We start from the raw sequence: 10,222 nt of genomic DNA on the forward strand, positions 1-10,222 counted from the left end.
AGCTATGATAGAATGACTAAGGTCAGGGATGGTTTCTTTGAGGCGTTATTTAAGCTGAGACTTGAGAGTAAAATGGCAGTGCAAGAAAAGGACACTGATACCTCATAAGAAACCATATACACGTACGTATACAATGTTTCTACCCACAACCCAACCAAATCCGCGTATCCTGAACATAGATATCCCCTGCCCCAACCCTGGCCTACAGCATCTTATTGACATTTGTATTTTATTCTTATAGCATCTTATTGACTCTAGTGGTGCAGGAGAGAGAAGGCTTCCTTTGAGTGTTTAATAACAACTTTAGGATTGTAATCATGGGGTAAAGGAGGACGCCATGTTTCATCCTGATAAACTCTGACCCCTCTTGCCCCGCCCCTCCAACCTCCTCCATTATTATTTTCTAATCCTCTGGCCCCAGAGACCTTGCTCGGGGTTGGCTAAGAATAGGCCCGCCTCCCTGTCAGGATTCGCTGTGAATTACAGGAGCCCCTCCTTCTCCCTTTCCCGATTCGCTCCTCATGGCTTCATCCCGGCTCTCCATCGAAAAGATTGGCTGCCTGATCCGTAAGGCCGTTAGGGCCTACCGGGAGTCCGCACGGTCTGCGACAGGAACTGGGTTTCACTGTCAACCATGGCAGTCACGGCGCAGGTGGCGCGGGCGCGGCTCGGTGTGTGGGGCGTGAGGGCAATGCAAGTCCGTGGCTTCGGCTCCGAAGAGGTATGCCCGTGGCAGTGTCTGCTGCCCCAGCCCAGAGCGGGGATGCTGAATCTCCCTCCACACTTTTACCCATGTCCTTGTCTCTCCGCAGACTAGCGGTGCGGGCTCGGTGAGGGACGCCGGTGGGGCCTTCAGTAAAAGAGAGCAGGCTGAAGAGGAACGATACTTCCGGTGAGGCCCGTGGGTTCCGGAGTCTAGCCCTAGCTCTCTCAGAGCGTTCCAGGCCTTCTTAAACGTCTAACCGTCTTGCCCACCCCACTCCGGTGCCAGGGGGCGCCCCAACCCCCAACAGAACTCCCGGGTCCCGGAACCCATTACACCCTTGCCCCTAATGCTCTGCTGAATAGTCCCAGGGCACCCAGGCCAACCCATTTTCACCTGCATGTCTCCAAGGTTCTTAAACCACAGCCCAACTCTTCCAGAATTATTTACCACCCCCACCCAAGGCGTTCTTCCCGGGTCTTGCAAAACGACCCCCAGGTTCTTTGCATTATCTGGATCCGACTGCCCGATGCTTGCAAACCCTTTGAGCCTGACACCCTAGGACACCATCCACGGCCCCTGTTGAATGTTTTCTCCACCACATGCCTTATAGCTTTACTAGCCCCCAGTGAATTGATCCCCTGACTCTCAAGGCCCTCTCCGCCGTTCCTAGACCTCCAAAGGTCTCCGACTCGGCCAGAGAAAGTGGGTTAGGGTAATTGAGTGCTCCTGGTTGGAACTTCCTCCCCCGCAGCCTGGAGACTTTTGCCCAGCCCCGCCCAGCTGGGTAGACTCTCACTGTTAAGAGCATGGAGTGGGCCTGACTTCTATATACATTTCTACCAACCCTGAGTTATCTTTTGCTGGCTTCTCTGCACACTGGGGAATAGCACAGAACTAATCTCGTTTCTGCTTCTGCTTTGGCCTATCTTTTCACTTCTGCCCTTCCTTGCTTACTCTTAAGAATTATCACCATGGCACCTGCCGCACCAGAACACCACAAAGGACAGCCTTTGGGACCATCTAAATAGGCCCCTACATTTCATAGTTAAGGAAAACTGAGGTTCCAAACCAACATTTGAATCGTTTCTTATTAGGATCTGAATTGGACTGCCAAACACTGCCCTAGCAATAGTCCCATCTCCCCCCCCCCCCCCCCCTCTCTTCTTTTTGGCCTTTACAATGGGCCTTGAATTTCTCTAGGCAAAAACAACCCTAGATGAATTAGGTGAGATTGCAGACAATGGTCCTTTAACTAGACTCCTTTGTCTATTCTCCCTTCATTTCCCCAAAAAGGGATTCTGTTCTCTTGGTTAGTCCTCTAATAAGGTATTGGGGACTTTAGTCACACCTCTCTGGGGTTTTCTGCTCTAAAGAGGAATCTAAAAGGAATAGTTCACGAATGGTGAAATTTCAAGCACTAGCACCAGAAAAATGAAATCATTTTGGTCATCTCCTAAAGATGGATTATTCTTTCACTAGTGGGGCTTGAACTGGTAGAAGAGGATGGCCAGCCAGAATGCCGTGAGATTGGGACTCCTTTGCCTTAGGTATTGCAGGTTACGCTTAGAGATCTTTTTGGGGTGACAAATTAGGATTAAACCCAGAGCCATTGTGTACTTGTAGAGCAAAGACTAGAGAACAACTGGCAGCCTTGAAGAAACACCATGAAGATGAGATCGGTCATCATAAAAGGGAGATTGAGCGTCTGCAGAAAGAAATTGAGCGGCACAAGAGCACCATCAAGAAACTAAAAGCCCATGATGATGATTAAGTGCACACAGTTCCCTATAGAATGGCTACATATTGCCCACTTCTATGAAGACATAATTCTGGTAATTAATATCTATCTGTGCTGCCAACAGATTATAATAAATTGTCATCAGTGAACTGTGTAATTCCTTCTACCATCTGGAGAGGGGAAGGGGTACACAGTACTGGACTGCGAAACTGAGTCAGACGGGGTACCTGCATTAGGGAGCTTAAAGACAGAGCACAATATGATAAATGTTATGCCACACGGAGGGTTGGAAGGAGGCAGGTGTGACATAGGGAACGGCCCCTTTCCTTGTCTGATATTAATCAGAGATTCAGAGACAGATTCTGGAAGGGTAAACCCCAATTCAAGGTCAAGAGCAGCCTGGAAAATGAACGATTGCCTAAAAGATACTATTTAAGGCATCATCAGTCCACACTGCATTTATAAAATGGTTTAGAGAATTTTTCATGTGAATTAGTTATCCTTGTTCTAATTATCTTTGTACAGATTGAGAGAACTGGAATTAGAAATTAGGTATTGCCAAAGGTTACTCAGTAAATTGGAGTTGAGATTTGGCATCTTGGTTTTTTGACTCTTATCCAAGTCTATTAATACCAAAGATCCAGAATTATATCTTAGGTTATATTTTGCTTTACCAAGTGTGCTGTTGTTCAAATTAGGCTTCAAGGCCTTGTTTAACTAAATTACTTTTTCTTAAGATTTTATTTTATTTTCAGAGAAAGGGGAAGGGAGAGAGGGAGAGAAACATCAATGTGTGGTTGCCTCTAGTACACCCCCAACTGTGGATGTGGCCCAGAACCCAGGCAGGTGCCCTGACTGGGAATCAAACCAGTGACCATTCAGTTCGCAAGCCAGGGCGACATTTTATTTTTAATAAACGTCTAATGATAATTGAATAAAGCAAGCAAAAAAGTTGAAACTTTAAAATGAACATGAAGCCCTGGTCAGTGTGGCTCAGTTGGTTAGAGCATCATCCTGTAGACCAGAAGGTCGTGGGTTTGATTTCCGACTGTGGGTTTGGTCCCCAAACAAGCAACCAGTTGATGTTTCTTTCTCACTCCCTCCCTTCCCCTCTCTCTAAAAATCAATAAGCATGTCCTTAGGTAAGTGTTTTCAAAGAATTAATAAAAATGAAGAATCATAAGCTTGAATTATTTTTTAAAGATTTTGTTTGTTTATTTTTAGAGAGGGTAAGGGAGAGAGAAAGAGAGGGAGAGAAACATTGATCATTGCCTCTTGTATGCACCCCAGCCTGAGACTGAACCCACAACCCAGGCATGTGCCCTGACTAGGAGTTTAACCAACAATCATTTGCTTTGTGGGACAACACCCAACCAACTGTGCTACACTGGTCAGGGCAGCTTGAATTCTTAAAAAGGCAAAATGAATAATTTTTGGAGCAGCCTAATTTAAGACTACCAAGTACCCATAATTCAGCAGCATCTAGGAACCTGTTACAAATGGAAATTCTCAGGCCCCAGCATAGACTAGCTGAATCTGATGATGGGACCCAGCAATCTGTTTTAACAAGCACCCCAGATGGTTCTGATGTGCATTGACGTTGGGGGACTGCTGTACTACAAGTACAATAGTTTCTTAGGAAATGTACTGGCCGTCTTGGGCATAGAACATTTTTGTAAAAGCATTTATTAAGTAAAATAATGATACATATTTAATACAGTTCTTAATGTGAATGCTATTTGACAGCTTAAAAATTAAAGTATGTTAAGAATTAACATTTTAGAACAACATTTTCCAGAATTCAATTTGGAAAAGACTGCACTGATTTATGGCATTAGTTAAAATTCTTTTTTGTTTCCAAGTAACAGAAACCAGCACTGGCTGGCTTAAGGAGGAGAAAGAGTAATTTATTAAAAGAACAGGGGCAGCCCTGGCTGGTGTGGCTCAGTGGATTGAGTGCTGGCCTGTGAACCCAAAGGTCTCTGTTTCGATTCCCAGTCAACCCATGCCTGAGTTCTGGGCCAGGTCCCCAGTGGGGGGCATGCAAGAGGCAACTGACCCATGTATGTCTTGCACATTGACATTTCTTTCTGTCTCTCTCCCTTCCTTCCCCTCTCTCTAAAAAATAAATAAAACCCCTAAAAAAGAACAGAGCTATTATTGTCTCAGAATTGATTTGAACAAACAAAACTTGGAAAAGGCAGGGGCCAGAGAACTGCATGAGATCTGTCTAAACAGCTTCCTAACCACCTATGTCAGAATCATTAGGGACACTTTTTAAACAAGATTTCAATGGAATTTCATACCATGAAGTTACTTAACAATTATACAATAATTTATATTTATGGAGCTCTCTATAATTGTTTTGCTCATTAAATCTCATATTTCTGGCAAATATGCCCATACCATTAGTTTAATTTTATAACCAAAGTAACTGAAGCAGGGAACTACGAAGTAACTTTTTCAAGGTCACACAACCAGGCTTGTGCTGAGCAAGGACTTTACTTTAGAACTCCTGGTCCTACAATCTCGAGTCGCAGTTCCATTATAGTGGTTCAGCTGCCCATTAGCTCTTTCCTTGATCTGAGGCATGTCAGGGGACTTGCCTGGACATCTGGATGTGGGTGGTAAAGGGAGAGGTTCCTGGCAGTAAAAGTAGAAATGCCAGTAGTTGGCATTGCATGAGCTGTGACATGAACCCAGTTGCCTTGTCAGTGCATGCCTATATGGTGCAAACACATTTATTTGCAATAGAGCTCAGTTTGAGATTTTCACATCAGTAAGTACCAAGTTGTAATTCTCAACCCAGGCTACACACTGAAATAATTAGGGAGCTTTAAAATTAACCTAACGCCTCAGCACTGATTAAATCCAAAACCGTGAAACTGGGGCCACAGCATGAGTATTTCCAAAAAGCTCCAGGTTTTTCCAGTATGTGACTGGTGTTAAAACCACTGGTATAAAGGATCCTTCCAGATCTGCTGCATAAGGTATGGGCTGCAGGTTGTTCACTGCATAAGGACACCTAATTGAAGGGGCCAGGGAGGACTGAAACTCAGCCCACATTCTGCTCACCAAACTGTACTCTAATTTAGGGTGATATTTGTGCTGAAAAAGACTCACCTTTCCTCGTCTAATTTCCACAAAAAGGACTCTTGGTCATTCCACTATTCTAGAATATGCATATTCCATTTTCAGATTTTTTTAAATATTCATTAAAATTTATATTTAGCATCTACTATATGCTGGACACTTGACATACACTAGGATTACAACTATGAAATAATCAGCTCCTCTCCTTGTGGAACCCACAGCTGTTCGGGAAAGACAAGTGGCTAAACAACAATGTGGGAAGTATTCTCATGGTAGTGAGTGCAGAATGCTGGCTGGGGGAGTGGTGGGGTGCGGGGAGGCTGGGGAGTACTGGACAGGCACCAGCCAGAGCTGGGGCTTAAAGGGACCTCACGGTGAAAGAGGTATAACAGCAGCTAGGTAAAAGGGAGGGGGTAATATTCAAGGCTGCGTGACAGCATTTGAAGAATGGGTTATCGGGGGATTAACGATAGATCAGCCTGTGCATCTGGAGCATGGAGGGGAATGATAGGGAAGGAGGAGGTAATGTGGTTGGAAGGCCTACCACTCTTCCAAGGGCTGGGTTGGCCATTAGTGAGCTTAATCACTGTCCTTCCTTTCTTTCCAACCTCTCTCCCTCCCTCACTTCCCTCTTCTTTCAAGGTATAGTCCTTTAGTAGAGCAGGAAACACCTAAACCACTTGTACACTACTTAAGTAATCTTTAACTTCAAGCACTGGAAAGGAATAAAAAAACCTTGGGAGTGGCAAAGGAAGAATGAAGCATGGAGAAACATATACCACTGCTTCACTTGGTGCCACCTGGCACAGCCTCACAATTAGCAGATTCCACAGATGTCTCCTTGTTCATCACTCTTTTTTAATTGAGGTAAAATTAACATAAAATTAATCGTTAACCATTCAAAGCATAAAATTCGGTGGTATTTAGTATATCGAAATGTGCAAGGCCCTGGCCAGGCAGCTCAGTTAGTTAGAGTGTTGTCTGATACGCCAAGGTTGCAGGTTCACTCCTCAGTCAGGGCACATACAAGAAGCAACCAGTGAATGCATAAATAAGTAGCACAACAAATCGATGTTTCTCTCGCTTGCTCTCCTCTCTCTCTAAAATCAATAATAGAAAAATTTAAGTCTTGTGCAAACATCACCCCTAGCAGGTTGAGATATTTTGATCATCCTTCAAATTCCATAACGATTAAATAGTGGCTCTCCATTCCTCTCTTCACCCAGCTACTATTCTGCTGTCTGTCTCTACAGACTTGCCTGTTCTGAATATTGCATATAAATGGAATCATATAAAATGTGCCCTTTTGTATCTAGCTTCTTTCGATTAGTGCTGTGTTTTCAAGGTTTATCCACATAGCATGTTTTAGTACTTCATTCCTTGTTTATGGCAGACTAATATTCTATTGCATGGATATACAACTTTTGGTTATCCATTCATTAGTTGATAGACATTTGGCTTGTTTCCACCTTTTGTCTCTTGTGAATAGTGCTGCCAAAAACATTCATGTACAAGTATTTGTTTGGACATCTGTTTTTAGTTCTGTTGGATACATGCCTAGGAGTGCAATTGCTGAGTCATGTGTTTATTCTATGTTTAACTTATTGATGAACTGCCAGAGTTTTTTTTTTTTTATGGCAGCTACAGCATTTTGTATTCCCATCAGCAATGTATTTATAAGAGTTCCAGTTCGTCTACATCCTCACCAATACTTGTTGTACCTGACTTTTTGATACTGAGTGAGGATAGTAAGAAGCTAGAAAAATTCCTTGGCAAGTGGAATGAGGGAAACAGACAAATAGTTAAACAAAGCTTAGCAATTAACAGCCTGCTAATAAACCAAAAGATCTTATCTTCCTTAACCAAGGCCATTAAGGAGCAAATGATTTACACCCCTCCTCACCAACCAGAAAGTGAGTAACTTAGATCACCCTAGTCAGGGAGACAAATCACAGAGACCCAGTTAGTGCCATTAGTGCCAGCCAAACCCTAGAATGGATGAAGTCAGGGGAATAAATGACAATAACAAGTACAAAATTAGAGCCAGACAAATCCAAGATAAAAGTAAAGCAGTGAAGCTGACCAGAGAATAATTCCACCTCCCTATATGCTCACTCTGATGCATCATCTTTTTAAAAGGACACACCTGGAAAGCTGTTGCATATTCTGTTGAAACCTTCGCCTTAGACCTCCCCTAAAACTCCCACCTTCAAAAACAGATACAAGCCCTTAAGACTAAGGATGCCAGTGCCCACTCCACCTCAAGCATGCCCCAGCCCTTCTTTCCTCAGGCGTGTATTTTCTCCTAAGTTTTAAGAGCTCCCACAAGACTTACAACCAGGGAAGCAGTGGGCAGGGGCCGCTTGTCCCAGGCTAACCCCCTGAACCTGTCTCCAAGGGCCCTCCTATTGCGTCTGTAACTTGTTTCCTGAGTCCATGAAACCTAGCATGGGTCACTTCTACCTCCTTTTCTGAATCCACGCATCCCAGAGTGGCTCACTTCTGCCTCTGTGACTTCCTTTCTGGAGTCTAGGCAGCTCAGCCTAGACTCACTCCTGTTGCTGAGATCTTGAGTCTTTTATCTTAATCTCTTCCTTTGTTTTACTGTCCCCAGCTTTAAATAATGTACTCTCGAAATCACCTGGACTCATGCAATGAAATCTTTCCTGCACAAAGTCAAGAACCCACACATTTCAGACTGTGCCAGGGCTAACCCGCCTCCATCCCAGGCTCTTGCTGGTGATGACACTCACTATCATAGTGGCCGTGAAGTGGCATCTCCTTATGTTTTTATCTTTATCCTCATCCAAGGACAAGCTTATTGATTTTAGAGAGAGGAGAAGGGAGGGAGAGAGGGAGAGAAACATCAATCAGTTGCCTCTTGTATATGCCCCAACTGGGGACCTTGCCTGCAACCCAGGCATGTGCCCTGACCGGGAATTGAACCAGCGACCTTTTGGTTCACAGGCCAGCACTCATTCCACTGAGCCACACCAGCCAGGGCATGTTTTAAGAATTTTTTTATGTTCTGGGCATTATATCTGTCTGCAGACCCAGCCTCTGTGTTGTCCAGAAACTGCAGGATAATATTAGTTATTATATATATTACTACATATATATGAAATTTGCTACATATATTGATATTTGCTATATATCTACACAAAGATATTTGCTACATATATTGTAAATATATGTGTGTATCTGTATATATCCAGACACACACACACATTCATAACAATAACAAGGAAATACTCATGCTAATTATAGTCCTAATTCTATGACTGGTCACATGGTTGTAACGGGTATTTATAACTACCTTCTTTCACTACCCATTCTCTATTTTCTTTGCTTTCAAAGGGAAGCATTCAAGCATCCCAGCTGGCTATGGTTCTTTGCTTGGTGGGGTGACCCAAACCTTCATCCTTAAAGGGTTTGGGCCATTAGTAGTCCTACATGGACTACTAATTGAGTTGTAGTTTTACGTTGACCTTAATACAAGGTGTGAAAATACTAAGAGATACCCTAAGGGATTTCCTGTATTCCAGACACATTCTTCCTTACTTTCATTGTGGTGTAATGGTGCAATTTTCACTTGAGAGTCGAGATCAATCACCCAAGCCAGCACAGTACTCCCTTCTTTGCCTGTTGATTCAGACACATGAGAAGTCGACAATGGTCAGGCATCAGCCTTAGCTCCCATTTCAGTGGAGTTACTGTGTTTCCCAATAGAAGCATTCTTCCCTTTGGAACTAAGATCTCTAGGCCAGCAGAGCATAAGTACTCAGGAAGAGGAAGCAAAATTTTGCTAGTGAGTCACTAGGGGTAATAGTGTGTGGTGTCATTCCCATTTCCACCTCTTGATTCCTGGCCCTGTGAATCCTAGCTATGAGAGAAATAGCACCATACATTAGATGGTGATTCAGAGCATATACGACCTTCTGAAGAACCATGCCCCAGCCCTGCAAGGTACGGGCATCCAGCTAGCATTGTAATTGAGTCTTCAAAAGACCATTTCATTATTGTATCAAGCTAGCTGCTTCGGGATGGTGAGGAACACGGTAAGACCAGCAAACTCCATAACCATGGGCCCATTGCTGCACTCCATTTGCTGTGAAGTGAGTTCCTTGATCAGAAGCAGTGCTGTGTGGAATACTACAATGGTATATAATGCATTCTGCAATCCACAGTGATGGTTTTGACAAAAGCATTGCATGCAAGGAAGGCAAATTTGTATCCAGGGTGCCCATTCCAGTCATAACCAAATACTGCCCCTTTCATGATGGAAGAGGTCCAATGTAATCAACCTACCACCAGGTAGTTGGCTGATCATCCTGGGGAATGGTGCCATATCAGGAGATCAGTGTTGGTCTTTATCACTGGCAGATTGGGCACTCGGCAGTAGCCATTGCCAAATTGGCCTTGGTGAGTGGAAGTCCATGTTGCTGAGACAAGGCATAACCTCCCTTCCTGCCACTATGGCTACTTTGTTTTTGAGCCCATGAACACCACCATCGGAGATGACAAGGGTGGTTGGGAAAAGAGGTTAACTGGTATTCACTTAGCAGGTCATCCTGACCACTTGATCATTAACATTTCCCCTGCTGAGTTCACTCTTTGGTGAATGTTCACATTGGACACAACCACTTTCTTTTTCTTTTCTGTTTTTAAGAGATTTTATTTCTTTT

The 10,222-nt window shown here is 43.8% G+C and overlaps 1 protein-coding gene across 3 annotated transcripts; it reads left to right on the top strand.

Moving 5' to 3' along the window:
- The first annotated feature begins 560 nt into the window (after positions 1 to 560).
- ATP5IF1 (ATP synthase inhibitory factor subunit 1) lies at positions 561 to 2,593 on the top strand. Of its 3 annotated transcripts, none has more exons than XM_028513074.2 (3): positions 561 to 721; positions 813 to 892; positions 2,330 to 2,593. In XM_028513074.2, exons 1-3 carry the CDS (start codon positions 635 to 637, stop codon positions 2,475 to 2,477), a joined length of 315 nt encoding a protein of 104 aa, XP_028368875.1. In that variant the 5' UTR covers positions 561 to 634; the 3' UTR covers positions 2,478 to 2,593. The 3 variants fall into 3 exon arrangements, with proteins under 3 accessions (XP_028368875.1, XP_035881498.1, XP_028368876.1); XM_036025605.1 differs by having other exon boundaries at positions 570 to 744; positions 818 to 892; XM_028513075.2 differs by having other exon boundaries at positions 571 to 729; positions 818 to 892.
- The last annotated feature ends 7,629 nt before the right edge of the window (positions 2,594 to 10,222 follow it).

The sequence above is a fragment of the Phyllostomus discolor genome, chromosome 5 (genome assembly GCF_004126475.2).
Source record: "Phyllostomus discolor isolate MPI-MPIP mPhyDis1 chromosome 5, mPhyDis1.pri.v3, whole genome shotgun sequence".
Classification (NCBI taxonomy): domain Eukaryota; kingdom Metazoa; phylum Chordata; class Mammalia; order Chiroptera; family Phyllostomidae; genus Phyllostomus; species Phyllostomus discolor.